This window comes from Tachyglossus aculeatus, chromosome 11 (genome assembly GCF_015852505.1).
Source record: "Tachyglossus aculeatus isolate mTacAcu1 chromosome 11, mTacAcu1.pri, whole genome shotgun sequence".
NCBI lineage: Eukaryota > Metazoa > Chordata > Mammalia > Monotremata > Tachyglossidae > Tachyglossus > Tachyglossus aculeatus.
In genome coordinates this window covers 4,086,990-4,103,938 of record NC_052076.1, presented here as the reverse complement: position 1 = coordinate 4,103,938, position 16,949 = coordinate 4,086,990, and the positions used below count along the sequence as shown (strand labels likewise).

General features: G+C 51.0%; 1 protein-coding gene across 2 annotated transcripts in view; it reads right to left on the bottom strand.

Moving 5' to 3' along the window:
* HIPK2 (homeodomain interacting protein kinase 2) overlaps nucleotides 1-16,949 on the bottom strand; it is an 84,425-nt gene that overhangs the window by 28,003 nt on the left and 39,473 nt on the right. Inside the window, exons 6-9 of one of the 2 annotated variants that reach the window (XM_038754560.1) lie at nucleotides 15,648-15,832; nucleotides 13,053-13,215; nucleotides 4,344-4,566; nucleotides 1,074-1,195 (exon numbers count right to left, since the gene is read on the bottom strand). In XM_038754560.1, the coding sequence (XP_038610488.1) occupies nucleotides 1,074-1,195; nucleotides 4,344-4,566; nucleotides 13,053-13,215; nucleotides 15,648-15,832 (693 nt within the window). The remainder of the gene's footprint in view (nucleotides 1-1,073; nucleotides 1,196-4,343; nucleotides 4,567-13,052; nucleotides 13,216-15,647; nucleotides 15,833-16,949) is intronic. The other variant, XM_038754561.1, reaches the window with a different exon arrangement.

The following is a 16,949-nucleotide window of genomic DNA, read 5'->3' as shown; positions in this document are numbered from 1 at the left end:
ACTTGTACATATCTATCTATTCTATTTTATTTTGTTAGTACGTTTGGTTTTGTTGTCTGTCTCCCCCTTCTAGACTGTGAGCCCACTGTTGGGCAGGGACTGTCTCTAGATGTTGCCAACTTGGACTTCCCAAGTGCATATGTATATATGTATATATGGTTGTATATATGTATATATGGTTGTACATATTTATTACTCTATTTATTTATGTATTTTACTTGTACATATCTATCCTATTTATTTTATTTTGTTGGTATGTTTGGTTTTGTTCTCTATCTCCCCATTTTAGACTGTGAGCCCATTGTTGGGTAGGGACTGTCTCTATGTGTTGCCAATTTGTACTTCCCAAGCGCTTAGTACAGTGCTCTGCACATAGTAAGCGCTCAATAAATACGATTGATGATGATGATGATGATGCTTAATACAGTGCTCTGCATACAGTAAGTGCTCAATAAATACGATTGATTGACTGATTGATTGATTGATTCTCTGGGCCTCACTTCCCTCTTCCGTAAAATGGGGATCGAGACTGTGAGCCCCACGGGGGACAGGGACTGTGTCCAGCCTGATTTGCTTGCATCTACCCCAGCGGTTAGTACAGTGCCTGGCGAATAGTAAGCGCTTAACAGATACCATGATTATTATTATTAGCCAGGGGCCAGTCTGGAGGTGGGGGCATTAGGGCTGGCTTTGCACATAGTAAGCGCTTAATTCTATTTATTCTATTTATTTTATTTTGTTAATATGTTTTGTGTCGTCGTCTGTCTCCCCCTTCTCGACTGTGAGCCCGCTGTTGGGTAGGGACCGTCTCTCTATGCTGCCAACTTGTACTTCCCAAGCGCTTAGTCCAGTGCTCTGCACACAGTAAGCGCTCAATAAATACGATTGAATGAATGAATGAATGAACTACCCTCTACCCACCACCACCAGTTGGATTAAATAGCGCGGAGTCCCGGCCTCCTTCACCCGGGTTTCTGATCACCCACGGGAGCTTCTGTCCGGGATCGGGAAGAGCCCGTACCTGGGGATGGCGGGAAGCGCTGAGGGAGGAAGTCGGAGGGGCAGGTGGTTACCTGGGCGAGCAGGCCTGGCTGGATCTGGAGCGGCTGAGCTCCCGGAGCCTGCGTGACGATGGGAACGGCGTTGTCCACGCGCACGGAATAGCCGGCGTGCTTGGAGGGCGAGGCCTGCAGCCCTGCTCCGGGGAAACCAACGGGAATAGGACAGTGAGGCTTTCACCTTCTGTCACCCGCTTCCCGCCAGACCGGACTTCGGCGATCGGCTCGGGCTGAGGGGCCGCGGGCCGTTCCCATCCCTGGGGCGGTGGGGGGGGCGGTGGTCAGGGCCTTTGGGGGACGTGATCCAATGCAAACTCCATTTAAACCAGCGCGACTCGGCTGTGAGGCAGAGGAGAACTGACAGCTAACTATGCAGTGGTGAGACATGACTCCTCACCCTGGGCTTCCAGGCTGTCCATCCCCTGGCCCCCTCCTACCTCACCTCCCTTCTCTCCTTCTCCAGCCCAGCCCGCACCCTCCGCTCCTCCGCCGCTAATCTCCTCACCGTACCTTGTTCTCGCCTGTCCCGCCGTCGACCCCCGGCCCACATCATCCCCCTGGCCTGGAATGCCCCCAATCCCTCTGCCCATCCGCCAAGCTCGCTCTCTTCCTCCCTTCAAGGCCCTACTGAGAGCTCACCTCCTCCAGGAGGGCTTCCCACACTGAGCCCCTTCCTTCCTCTCCCCCTCGTCCCCCTCATCTTACCTCCTTCCCTTCCCCACAGCACCTGTATATATGTCTGCACATACTTATTACTCTATTTATTTATTTTACTTGTACATATCTATTCTATTTATTTTATTTTGTTAGTATGTTTGGTTTTGTTCTCTGTCTCCCCCTTTTAGACTGTGAGCCCAATGTTGGGTAGGGACTGTCTCTATATGTTGCCAACTTGTACTTCCCAAGTGCTTAGTACAGTGCTCTGCACACAGTAAGCGCTCAATAAATACGATTGATTGATTGATTGATTGATTGATGAGACCACGAGCTGGGCCATTTCTGGGTTGGACTCCTAGTCTGTGTGGCACCAGGACTCTCGGAGGTCCACCCTACTGGACGCCCACCCATGTCGTTAGGGACCATCTGAAAACTCCTGACTCTCCCCCAGGGACCCAGCATGGATCATTTGACATCTGACATCTGCTATCCCAGCGCTTAGAACAGTGCTTTGCACATAGTAAGTGCTTAATAAATACCATTATTATTATTATTATTATTGTTATTATTATCCCTGATCTCTCCCCTGTCCCACCGTGACTCTCCTCCAGGGACCCCGCATGGGCCCTTTTCGAGCGTTTGTGAGCATTTACTGTGTGCAGAGCACTGTGCTAAGCTCTTAGGAAGTCCAGGTTGGCCACATATGGAGATGGTCCCTACCCAACAGCAGGCTCACAGTCTAGAAGGAAAACGGGGATAAAGACGGTGAGCCCCCAACGTGGGACAAACTGATCACCTTGTATCCCCCCCAGCGCTCAGAACAGTGCTTCGCACATAGTAAGCACTTAACAAATACCGTCATTACGTATTTATTCTATTTGTACATATTCTATTTATTTTATTTTGTTAATATGTTTTGTTTTGTTGTCTGTCTCCCCCTTCTAGACTGTGAGCCCTCTGTTGGGTAGGGACCGGCTCTAGATGTTGCCAACTTGGACTTCCCAAGCGCTTAGTACAGTGCTCTGCACACAGTAAGTGCTCAATAAATACGACTGAATGAATGAATGACCCCTTCTACCCCTTCTAGTCGACTTCTAGACTGTAAGCCCACTGTTGGGTAGGGACTGTCTCTAGATGTTGCCAACTTGTACTTCCCAAGCACTTAGTACAGTGCTCTGCACATAGTAAGCGCTCAATAAATTGATTGATTGACCATCTGGAACCCCTGACTCTTCCCGTTCCACCTCCGACTCCTCCCGAGAGCCCCAGCACGGAAGGCTTTCCCATGGGTCAGGCCAAACCGCTCCAGGATCTGCCGCTCTTTCCAGTTCCGTGACTTCCCGTGGGAAAGTCCTCCCCACGCTCCTCCGACCACGCGGAGAAGAAGCGTTTCCTTTCGCCTGTTCTGAACCTGTTCCTGTCGGCTCCCACGGCTGGGTGGGATGTGGGGGACAACAATTCTGTTTTGTCCGCCCCCGCCGTGGGACAGTCAACTTCGAGCCCGTCCCATCGCCACCTGCATCTGTCCAATCAATCGTATTTATTGAGCGCTTACTGTGTGCAGAGCACTGTTCTAAGCGCTTGGGAAGTACAAGTTGGCAACATATATAGTCCGCAGGGCCGGGACCATCCCGGTTTCCCCTTTCGCCTTCCCTGCCCGCCATCCCCCGGCGCCGTCGTGGCTCTGTGGAGGAATCCGGGCTGGGAAAAGGCGGCAGGGGTTCCCTCTCTTGAAGGGGGAGGCTGGTCGGCTACGGGGGGCTGGCGAGTGGCATCGGCCTCAACCGAGGATCTGCCCCCTTTGGGGTGTGCCCACTCCGAATTAGAGGTTTTCCAAATTATCCAGGGCGAGGCCGTCCTGGGGTAATTGAGGGTCAGTCATGGGACCCTCACTGGTAGGAGCCAAGCTGCAGGGAGCGTTCTCGGCGCGTGGTCAGCTCCGAGGTGAGGGAACCGATGCCGTGCCAGGGGTCTGAGGGCCCGAGAGGGTCAAGGCCAGCTGACACGGCCCTGATCCTTGGCAGCCGAGGTCCCCGGAGCCCAGACGGTAGGGGTGTGCCCAGTCCGAATCAGAGGTTTCCCAAATTATCCAGGGCGAGGAAGTCCTGGGGTAATTGAGGGTCAGTCATGGGACCCTCACTGGTTGGAGCCAAGCTGCAGGGAGCGTTCTCGGCGCGTGGTCAGCTCCGAGGTGAGGGAACCGATGCCGTGCCAGGGGTCTGAGGGCCCGAGAGGGTCAAGGCCAGCTGACACGGCCCTGATCCTCCGGCAGCCGAGGTCCCCAGAGCCCAGACGGTAGGGGTGTGCCCAGTCCGAATCAGAGGTTTCCCAAATTATCCAGGGCGAGGAAGTCCTGGGGTAATTGAGGGTCAGTCATGGGGACCCTCACTGGTTGGAGCCAAGCTGCAGGGAGCGTTCTCGGCGCGTGGTCAGCTCCGAGGTGAGGGAACCGATGCCGTGCCAGGGGTCTGAGGGCCCGAGAGGGTCAAGGCCAGCTGACACGGCCCTGATCCTCGGCAGCCGAGGTCCCCGGAGTCCAGACGGTAGCCCCAACGGGACCCGGGGGGGGGGAAGGAGGAGTCGGCGGGATCCCCGGGGGCCGGTCCCCGCCACCCGTCAGCCCCTTACCTTGGAAGCCGGGCGGGCAGACGATGAGGGCTTGCTGGAACGGGTCGGGCCGGGCACAGATCTGGGCCGTCCCCGTGGGCAGGGGCATGCTCCGCTGGGCCACGGCGGCCGCCATGGACGCCGCTGTGGGCTGGTAGAGTGCAGATTGGTAGTTTAGTATGGAGACCTCGGGATTGGCTAGGGGGACAGTGGCCTTGGAGGAGGTGGGAGCCAGGCTGGTGGCCTAGGAGCGGGGGAATTAAAGACAAATACAAACGAACCCACAGTGAGGGAGGCAGCGGGTGGAGCGTGCCGGGAGACGCCGATCAATCAATCAATCAATCGATCGTATTTACTGAGCACTTACTGTGTGCAGAGCACCGGACTAAGAGCTCGTCAGAACCTGACACCCGCCCCGGAGAGGGACGGGAGGTCGGACGGACGGGAGGGGCGGCCCCCAGGATCATCATCATCATCATCATCAATCGTATTTACTGAGCGCTTACTGTGTGCAGAGCACTGTACTAAGCGCTTGGGAAGTACAAATTGGCAACATATAGAGAGACAGTCCCTACCCACCAGTGGGCTCACAGTCTAAAAGGGGGAGACAGAGAACAAAACCAAACATACTAACAAAATAAAATAAATAGAATAGATATGTACAAACATATATACATATCATCATCATCAATCGTATTTATTGAGCGCTTACTATGTGCAGAGCACTATACCAAGCGCTTGGGAAGTACAAATTGGCAACATATAGAGACAGGATGAGGACGAGCGCTTAGCACAGCGCTCTGCACACAGTGAGCGCTCAATAAATACGACTGAATGAATGAATGACGAGGGGGCGGAGACCATGGGGGTGGGGTCGCTAGACCCTCCTTAGCCTGTGACCCCTGGCTACTAAATATTCTGGCCTGACCACTTCACCACTGGACAGCTGCACGTCCGAAGCTCACTCCCGTTCGAGAATCAATCAATCAATCAATCAATCGTATTTATTGAGCGCTTACTATGTGCAGAGCACTGGACTAAGCGCTTGGGAAGTACAAATTGGCAACACATAGAGACAGTCCCTACCCAACAGTGGGCTCACAGTCTAAGAAGAAGCAGCGTGGCTCGGTGGAAAGGGCCCGGGCTTTGGAGTCGGAGGTCGTGGGTTCAAATCCCGGCTCCGCCGCTTCTTTCATTCATTCGTTCAGTCGTATTTATTGAGCGCTTACTGTGTGCAGGGCACTGGACTGGGCGCTTGGGAAGTACAGGTTGGCTGTCAGCTGTGTGACTCTGGGCAAGTCACTTCACTTCTCTGCGCCTCAGTTCCCTCATCTGTAAAATGGGGATGAAGACTGTGAGCCCCCCGTGGGACAACCTGATCACCCTGTAACCTCCCCAGAGCTCAGAACAGTGCTTTGCACACAGTAAGCGCTTAATAAATGCTATCATTATTATTATTATTTATTCTCTGGGCCTCAGTTGCCTCATCTATAAAATGGGGATGAAGACTGTGAGCCTGCCGTGGGACAATCTGATCACCTTGTAACCTCCCCAGCGCTTAGAACAGTGCTTTGCACACAGTAAGCGCTTAATAAATGCTATCATTATTATTATTATTTATTCTCTGGGCCTCAGTTCCCTCATCTGTAAAACGGGGATGAAGACTGTGAGCCCCCCGTGGGACAACCCGATCACCTTGTAACCTCCCCAGCGCTTAGAACAGTGCTTTGCACACAGTAAGCGCTTAATAAATGCTATCATTATTATTATTATTTATCAGTCAATCAATCAATCAATCGTATTTATTGAGCGCTTACTATGTGCAGAGCACTGTACTAAGCGCTTGGGAAGTACAAATTGGTACTTCCCAGAGTATTTATTCTCTGGGCCTCAGTTCCCTCATCTGTAAAACGGGGAGGAAGACTGTGAGCCCCCTGTGGGACAACCTGCTCACCTTGTAACCTCCTCAGTGCTTAGAACAGTGCTTGGCACATAGTAAGCGCTTAATAAATGCTATCAAAAAAAAAGGGGCTGGGGTGAGCGGAAAGAGTGGGGGGAATGGGGATAGGTGGGAGAGCTGTGGGAAGGGGAGAGATGGGGAGAAGGGAGAGAAAGGGGAGTGGGAAAGAGATTGGGATGAGTGCGGGGGAGCAGGGAGAAAAAGGGGAGTGGGGAAGAGATTGGGATGAGTGCAGGGGAGCAGGGAGGGAAAGAAAGGGGAGTCCAGGGAAGTGGCACACACACAAAGACACAGAAAGGCCCACACTGATTCAGATCTCAGCGTGGCTCAGTGGAAAGAGCCCGGGCTTTGGAGTCGGGGGTCATGGGTTCGAATCCCGGCTCTGCCAATTGTCACCTGGGTGACTTTGGGCAAGTCACTTCACTTCTCTGGGCCTCAGTTCCCTCGTCTGGAAAATGGGGATCAATCGATCGATCAATCGTATTTATTGAGCGCTTACTGTGTGCAGAGCACTGGACTAAGCGCTTGGGAAGTCCAAGTTGGCAACAGATAGAGACGGTCCCTACCCAACAGTGGGCTCACAGTCTAGAAGGGGGAGACAGAGAACAAAACCAAACATATTAACAAAATAAAATAAATAGAAGAGATATGCACAAGTAAAATAGAGTATTAAATACGTACAAATATATCCATATATACAGGTGCTGTGGGGAAGGGAAGGAGATAAGGCGGGGGGGATGGAGACGGGGAGGAGGGGGAGAGGAAGGAGAAGAAGGGATTAAGACTGTGAGCCCCCCGTGGGACAACCTGATCTCCTTGTATCATCATCATCATCATCAATCGTATTTACTGAGCGCTTACTGTGTGCAAAGCACTGGACTAAGCGCTTGGGAAGTACAAGTTGGCAACATCTAGAGACAGTCCCTACCCAACAGTGGGCCCACAGTCTAAAAGGGGGAGACAGAGAACAAAACCAAACATACTAACAAAATAAAATAAATAGAATAGATATGTACAAGCAAAATAAATAAATAGAGTAACATGTAACCTCCCTGGTGCTTAGAACAGCGCTTTGCACGTAGTAAGCGCTTAATAAATGCTATCATTATTATTATCCCTTTCTCCTCCACCTTCTCCTCCCTCTCCCCATCCCCTTTCTTCTCCTCTTTCTCCCCTCTTCTCCTTTCCCCCATCCCCTGTGCCTTGCACACAGTAAGCGCTTAATAATTGCCATCATTACTATTATCATCTAGCCTGGCTCAGTGGAAAGAGCCCGGGCTCTGGAGTCAGAGGTCATGGGTTCGAATCCCGGCTCCGCCACAGGTCTGCTGTGTGACCACGGGCAAGTCACTTCACTTCTCTGAGCCTCAGTTCCCTCATCTGGAAAATGGGGATTAAGACTGTGAGTCCCACGTGGGACAACTTGATCACCTTGTATTCCCCCCAGCGCTTAGAACAGCGCTCTGCACATAGTAAGCGCTTAACAAATGCCATCATTATTGTTATTATTATGATCTCCAACACGCACAAAAATAAAAGCACACGCAGACACAGAACACACTGATTCAGAGACATACACACAGACTGAGCCCCGCTTTTCCTCTCCTCCCTCCCCTCCCCACAGCACCTGTATATATGTTTGTACAGATTAATTACTCTATTTATTTTACTCGGGCATATTTACTATTCTATTTCTTTTGTCCATGATGTGCATCTGGCTTTACTTCTATTTATTCTGACGACTTGACACCCGTCCACCTGTTTTGTTTTGTTGTCTGTCTCCCCCTTCTAGACCGTGAGCCCGTCGTTGCTGGGAAGCAGCGAGGCTCAGTGGAAAGAGCCCGGGCTTTGGAGTCAGAGGTCCGGGGTTCAAATCCCGGCTCCTCCAACTGTCAGCCGCAAGTCACTTCACTTCTCCGGGCCTCAGTTCCCTCATCTGGAAAACGGGGATGAAGACTGTGAGCCCCCGCCGTGGGACAACCTGATCACCTTGTAACCTCCCCGGCGCTTAGACAATGCTTTGCATATAGTAAGAGAAGCAACGTGGCTCAGTGGAAAGAGCATGGGCTTTGGAGTCAGAGGTCATGGGTTCAAATCCCGGCTCCACCAATTGTCAGCTGTGTGACTTTGGGCAAGTCACTTAACTTCTCTGTGCCTCAGTTCCCTCATCTGTAAAATGGGGATTAAGACTGTGAGCCCCCCGTGGGACAACCTGATCACCTTGTATCCCCCCAGCGCTTAGAACAGTGCTTTGCACATAGTAAGCGCTTAACAAATGCCATCATTATTATTATTATTATTAGTAGTAAGCGCTTAATAAATGCCATTATTAGGGACCGTCTCTATGTGTTGCCAACTTGTACTTCCCAAGTGCTCTGCACAAAGTAAGCACTCAATAAGTATGAGTGAATGAATGAATGAGATGTAACAGAGGCTCAGTTACCGCCCCCATCCCCAATACACAGATATATGAACACAGAAACCTAGGGACCCCAGATAATCAGATAACACACCTGCACGCACGGGTTCAGAAATACACACACCCCAGCGCTTAGAACAGTGCTTTGCACATAGTAAGCGCCTAAAAGCATCTCTGCTCCTCTCTGTGTCTCTCCTGGACATCTCTGCCCCTCCCCGTGTCACTCCTGGGTGTCTGTGAGCCCGCTGTTGGGTAGGGACCGTCTCTCTATGTTGCCAACTTGGACTTCCCATCATCGATTGTATCTATTGAGCGCTTACTCTGTGCAGAGCACTGTACTAAGCGCTTGGGAAGTACAAATTGGCAACATATAGAGACAGTCCCTACCCAACATTGGGCTCACAGTCTAAAAGGGGGAGACAGAGAACAAAACCAAACATCCCAAGCGCTTAGTACAGCGCTCTGCACACAGTAAGCGCTCAATAAATACGACTGGATGAATACGGATCCAGAGACATGCGTACATCGACACACCCTTATATGACCCTAGAGATTCACACATACAAAGTCATGACTTCACACATGGGCATACACACGTACATGCCCTAGGGATTCACACAAACACGCATAAATGAGCACACCCCGACACAGAGAAGCAGCACGGCTTGGTGGAAAGAGCCCGGGCCCTGGGTTCTAATTCCGGCCCCGCCTACTGCTTGCAGTGTGCCCTTGGGCAAGTTCCTTCTCTATGCCTCAGTTTCCTCAACTGTAAAATGGGGATTCCATACCTGCTCTCCCTCCTTCTTAGACCGTGAGCCCCATGTGAGGCAGGGACTGTGTCCAACCTAATTAACTCGTATCTACCCCAGTGCTTAGAACAGTGTTTGACACACAATGAACGCTTAACACATACCATGAAAAAAATGCATCTACACATGTGCACATGCACATACAGGCCAACGCACACACCAACAAACGTGCCCGCACGTTGACAGAAATACACACAGAGACATAAATAATAATGATGGTATTTGTTAAGCGCTTACTGTGCACAAAGCACTGTTCTAAGCGCTGGGGGGGATACAAGGTGATCAGTTTGTCCCACGGGGGGTTCACAGTCTTCAAGAACAGTGTTTTGCACATAGAAAGCGCTTAACAAATACCATTATTATTATTATTATTATCCCCATTCCACAGATGAGGGAACTGAGGCCCAGAGAAATTAAGTGCCTTGCCCAAAGTCACACAGCTGACAAGTGGCAGAGGCAGGAGACAATTGGCAATAAATACACACTTGCTTGCACATAGACACACACATACACACAAAAATGCACACCTACCTGCAAACAAACACCCCCTCCCCACAGACATAAATGCATACCCGCCCACGCACACACATTCACACAGACACAAACGCAGACATAAATAATAATAATAATGATGGTATTTGTTAAGCGCTTACTGTGAACAAAGCACTGTTCTAAGCGCTGGGGGGGGATACAAGGTGATGAGGTTGTCCCACGGGGGGCTCACAGTCTTCAAGAGCAGTGTTTTGCACATAGTAAGCGCTTAACAAATACCGTTATTATTATTATTATTATCCCCATTCCACAGATGAGGGAACTGAGGCCCAGAGAAATTAAGTGCCTTGCCCAAAGTCACACAGCTGACAAGTGGCAGAGTCAGGAGACAATTGGCAATAAATACACACTTGCTTGCACATAGACACACACACACACACAAAAATGCACACCTACCTGCAAACAAACACCCCCTCTCCACAGACATAAATGCATACCCGCCTGCGCACACACATTCACACAGACACAAACGCAGACATACATAATAATAATAATGATGGCATTTGTTAAGCGCTTACTGTGCGCAAAGCACTGTTCTAAGCGCTGGGGGGGATACACGGTGATCAGGTTGTCCCACGGGGGGCTCACAGTCTTCAAGAACGGTGCTTTGCACATAGTAAGCGCTTAACAAATACCATCATTATTATTATTATTATCCCCATTCTACAGATGAGGGAACTGAGGCCCAGAGAAATTAAGTGCCTTGCCCAAAGTCACACAGCTGACAAGTGGCAGAGTCAGGAGACAATTGGCAGTAAATACACACTTGCCTGCACATAGACACACACATACACACAAAAATGCACACCTACCTGCAAACAAACACCCCCTCTCCACAGACATAAATGCATACCCGCCTGCGCACACACATTCACACAGACACAAACGCAGACACAAATAATAATAATAATGATGGTATTTGTTAAGCGCTTACTATACACAAAGCACTGTTCTAAGCGCTGGGGGGAGATACAAGGTGATCAGATTGTCCCCCGTGGGGCTCCCAGTCATCATCCCCATTCTACAGATGAGGGAACTGAGGCCCAGAGAAGTGAAGTGGCTTAATAATAATAATAATTATGGCATTTATTAAGCACTTACTATGTGCACAGCACTGTCCTAAGTGCTGGGGGAGATACAAGGTGATCAGATTGTCCCCTGTGGGGCTCACAGTCATCATCCCCATTCTACAGATGAGGGAACTGAGGCCCAGAGAAGTGAAGTGACTTAACAATAATAATAATTATGGCATTTATTACGCACTTACTATGTGCACAGCACTGTTCTAAGCGCTGGGGGGGGGGAATACAAGGTGATGAGGTTGTCCCACGGGGGGCCTCCAGTCTTCATCCCCATTCTACAGATGAGGGAACTCAGGCCCAGAGAAGTGAAGTGACTTAATAATAATAAGTATGGCATTTATTAAGTGCTTACTATGTGCACAGCACTGTTCTAAGCGCTGGGGAGGTTACAGGGTGATCAGGTTGTCCCACGGGGGGCTCCCCGTCTTCATCCCCATTTTACAGATGAGGTAACTGAGGCCCAGAGAAGTGAAGTGACTTGCCCAAAGTCACACAGCTGACAATTGGTGGAGCCAGGATTCGAACCCCTGACCTTTGACTCCAAAGCCCGGGCTCTTTCCACTGAGCCACGCTGCCCAAAGTCCCACAGCTGACGAGCGGCGGAGCCGGGAGACAATTGGCAATAAATACACACCAGCTTGCACATAGGGAAGCAGCGTGGCTCAGTGGAAAGAGCCCGGGCTTTGGAGTCAGAAGCCGTGGGTTCAAATCCCAGCTCCACCGCTTGTCAGCTGGGTGACTTTGGGCAAGTCACTTCACTTCTCTGGGCCTCAGTTCCCTCATCTGGAAAATGGGGATGAAGACTGTGAGCCCCTCGTGGGACAGCCTGATTACCTTGTATCTACCCCAGGGCTTAGAACAGTGCTTGGCACATAGTAAGCGCTTAACAAATACCAACATTATTATTATTATTATTATAGACACACAAGTAAATGCACACCTGCCTGCAAACACCCCCTCCCCACAACATAAATGCATAGTCCAGTGCTCTGCACACAGTAAGCGCTCAATAAATACGACTGAATGAATGAAAATCAGCCCCCTCCTTCCCCTCCCCATCCCCCCCGCCTTACCTCCTTCCCCTCCCCACGGCACCTGTGTATATGTATATCGGTTTGTATGTATTTATTACTCTATTTATGTATTTATTTATTTTATTTGTACATATTTAGTCTATTTATTTTATTTGTTAATATGTTTTGTTTTGTTCTCTGTCTCCCCCTTCTAGCCTGTGAGCCCGCTGTTGGGTAGAGACGGTCCCTATATGTCGCCGCCTTGTACTTCCCAAGCGCTTAGCCCAGTGCTCTGCACACAGTAAGCGCTCAATAAATACGACTGAATGAAACACCCGCCTGCGCACTCAGAGTCACACAGACACAAACGCAGACATAAATGCTCGCTCGCGTGCACAAACCTTCATTCGTTCAATCGTATTTAGTGAGCGCTTACTGTGTGCAGAGCACTGGACTAAACACACACCCTCACACATAGAGAAGAAGCAGCGTGGCTCAGTGGAGAAGAGCCCGGGCTTTGGAGTCAGAGGTCATGGGTTCAAACCCCGGCTCCGTCAATTGTCAGCTGGGTGACTTTGGGCCAGTCACTTCACTTCTCTGGGCCTCAGGGACCTCATCTGGAAAATGGGGATTGAGACTGTGAGCCCCACGTGGGACCACCTGATCACCTTGTAACCTCCCCGGCGCTTAGGACGGTGCTTTGCACATAGTAAGCGCTTAATAAATGCCATTATTATTATTATTATTATATACACACACACAGGGAGGGGAAGCAGGCCACTCCTGAGTCCAGCCAGGTGGACCCAGCCCCAGCGGGAGGCGGCCGGCCCCTGTCCCGGCCCCGTCCCGCCGGCCGGCCCTCTCTCGCCCTCGCGTCCTCCGGCCGCGGCCTGACCTGGCCGTGGACGGTATTGAGCTGGTTGTTGAACGTCATCGTCAGGTTGCTGGACGTGCTGGGGGCCACGTGGGCGATGAACGGGGTTTTGCTCTGGTTCACGGCGTCGTACAGGTTCACCCGCCGCTTGCAGATCTCCATGTTCTGGAAGCACGACTTGACGCTGTTTGCCCCCGACGGGGAGGAAGGACGGGCAGGGAGAGACGGGGAGGGAGAGAAACGGAGTCAAAGGGAAAGGGAGACAGGAAGACAGAAGGAACGAGGCAGAGGCAGACGGAGACGGAAATACCGACGCCGCAAGGAAGATGCAGAGACAAGAGAGACCGATATAGAGAGAGGAAGCAAGAAATACACAGAGACAAGACGGAGATACAGATTCAGAGAGAGGAAGCAAGAAATGCACAGAGAAGAGACACAGAGATATCAAGAGACGGAAAGAGGGAGGGAGGCAGAGAGAAACAGGCAGAGGGGGGGATAGGGAGCGAGACAGACAGGCAGAAACACAGAGAGACATGCATGGCAGAGAGAAAGAGACAGAGTCAAACACAGAGACAAAGGCAGAGAGACACACATAGAGAAACAGAAAGAAGCAGAGACAGAGAGCAAGAGGGAGGGAGAGAGGCAGAGAGATAGACAGAGAGAAGAAGGGACAGAGACAGAGAGCAAGGGAGAGAGACAGAGACAGGTACAGAGAGACAGAAGGAGACAAGCATTGACAGACACAGAGAGAAGGGGACAGAGAGCGAGGAGGATGGAGAAAGGGACAGGCACAGAGAGAAGAAGAGACAGACACAGAGAGACACAGAGCAAGAGGGAGGGAGAGAGGCAGACATAGAGAAACAGAGAGAAGCAGAGACAGAGAGACAGAGAGCAAGGGAGAGAGACAAAGACAGACACGGAGAGACAGAAGGAGACAGAGACAAGCATTGACAGACACAGAGAGATGGGGACAGCGAGCGAGGGGGATGGAGAAAGGGACAGACACAGAGAAGAGACAGACACAGAGAGACAGCGAGGGGGAGGGAGAGAAGCAGAGAGACAGACATAGAGAGAAGTAGAGACAGACAGAGAGACAGAGAGCAAGGGGGAGGGAGAGAGACAGAGACAGACACAGAGAGACAGGAGGAGACAGAGACAAGCATTGACAGACACAGAGAGATGGGGACAGGGAACGAGGGGGATGGAGAAAGGGACACACAGAGAGAAGAGACAGACACAGAGAGACAGAGAGCGAGGGGGAGGGAGAGAAGCAGAGAGACAGATATAAACAGAGAGAAGCAGAGACAGACAGAGAGACAGAGAGCAAGGGGGAGGGAGAGAGACAGAGACAGACACAGAGAGACAGGAGGAGACAGAGACAAGCATTGACAGACACAGAGATGGGGACAGACACAGAGATGGGGACAGACACAGAGATGGGGACAGACAGCGAGGGGGATGGAGAAAGGGACAGACCCAGAGAGAAGAGGAGATAGACACAGAGACAGAGAGCGAGGGGGAGGGAGAAAGACAGAGACAGACACAGAGAGACCAGAAGACAGAGACAAGCATTGACAGACACAGAGAGATGGGGACAAGGAACGAGGGGGATGGAGAAAGGGACAAAGAGAGAAGAAGAGACAGACACAAAGAGACAGAGAGTGAGGGGGAGGGAGAGAAGCAGAGAGATAGACAGAGAGAAACAGAGAGAAGCAGAGACAGACAGAGAGCAAGGGGAAGGGAGAGAGACAGAGACAGACACAGAGAGACCAGAAGACAGAGACAAGCATTGACAGACACAGAGAGATGGGGACAGAGAACGAGGGGGAGAAAGGGACAGACATAGAGAGAAGAGACAGACACAGAGAGACACAGAGCGAGGGGGAGGGAGAGAAGCAGAGAGACAGACAGAGAAACAGAGAGAAGCAGAGACAGACAGAGAGCAAGGGGAAGGGAGAGAGACAGAGACAGACACAGAGAGACCAGAAGACATAGACAAGCATTGACAGACACAGAGAGATGGGGACAGAGAACGAGGAGGATGGAGAAAGGGACAGACACAGAGCGAAGAAGAGACAGACACAGAGAGACAGAGAGTGAGGGGGAGGGAGAGAAGCAGAGAGACAGAGAGAAACAGAGAGAAGCAGAGACAGACAGCAAGGGGGAGGGAGACAGAGAGACAGACACAGAGAGACAGAAGGAGACAGAGACAAGCATTGACAGACACAGAGAGATGGGGACAGGGAACGAGGGGGATGGAGAAAGGGACAGAGACAGAGAGAAGAGACAGACACAGAGAGACAGAGAGTGAGGGGGAGGGAGAGAAGCAGAGAGACAGACGGATACAGAGAGGCAGAAGGAGAGAAGGAGAGATAGAGAGAGAGAGACAGAGATGGGGGGGCAGGGGAGAGACAGAGGCAAAATCAGAGAGTTCTCAGTGCAGTGGGAAATGTTGGCACCGAATGAAGCTAGGGTCCCCCCCTCGCCCTCTGTGGAAGTTGGTCCGTCCTGGCTCGCAATCCCGGGGAACTGGGGGCTCCCGGCCGCGGGTCTCCCCCAACCTCCCTGCAGCATTCCCCAGAACCCAAACGGGAAGGGGCGGGAAGGCGGCCGTACTGGGAGCTGTGGGGAAAGTCCAGCAAGTGGGTCATGGTGACGAACGGGTGGTTCAGGGTCTCAATGGGAGTGACCCGCTTATCCGCGTCGATCGTCAGCATCTTCTTCAGCAGGTCTATGAACTCCCGCCGGTCGGCTTTCTCCACCAGGAGGTCGCTTCCCTCCAGGTCCGTGGCCATGTTCACCTGGGATGGGGGCAGGGAGGTGCCGGAGGTGGAGGGGAGAGAGACGGAGATCATCATCATCATCAATCGTATTTATTGAGCGCTTACTATGTGCAGAGCACTGTACTAAGCGCTTGGGAAGTACAAATTGGCAACATATAGAGACAGTCCCTACCCAACAGTGGGCTCACAGTCTAAAAGGGGGAGACAGAGAACAAAACCAAACATACTAACAAAATAAAATAAATAGAATAGATATGTACAAATAAATTAAATAAATAAATAAATACAGTAAAAAAATACTGATTTTTTTTTAAGATGGGGACAAGATGGGGAGGAAGAGAGAGAGAGAGAGATACCCATGGGATAAAGGGATGGACGGATGGCCTTCGGGGGCGGGGGGAAGCCAGTGGTTGGGATTTCCAGCATGGGGCGAGGGCAGGAACTGGGGCAGGGTGTGGAGAGGTCCTGTCTATAATAATAATAATAATAATAATAATGGTATTTGTTAAGCGCTTACTATGTGCAAAGCACTGTTCTCAGCGCTGGGGGGATCCAAGGTGATCAGGTCAACTTCCGAGGGATCAACTCCAGATCCCTCGGATTCAGAGAAGCAGCGTGGCTCGGTGGAAAGGCCCAGTTATCAATCAATCAACTGTATTTACTTATTTGAAGCATTTATTAAGCGCTTACTATGTGCAGAGCATTCATTCATCCATTCAGTCGTATTTACTGAGTGCTTACTGTGTGCAGAGCACTGGACTAAGCGCTTGGGAAGGACAAGTCGGCAACATCTAGAGACGGTCCCTACCCGACAGCGGGCTCACAGGCTAGAAGGGGGAGAGGGCACTGGCCACGAAAGCACTGTCCTAAGCGCTGGGGAGCTCACCTCCTCCAGGAGGCCTTCCCAGACTGAGCCCCTTCCTTCCTCTCCCCCTCGCCCCCCTCTCCATCCCCCCATCTTACCTCCTTCCCTTCCCCACAGCACCTGTATATATGTATATATGTTTGTACATATTTATTACTCTATTTATTTATTTATTTATTTATTTTACTTGTACATATCTATTCTATTTATTTTATTTTGTTAGCATGTTTGGTTTTGTTCTCTGTCTCCCCCTTTTAGACTGTGAGCCCA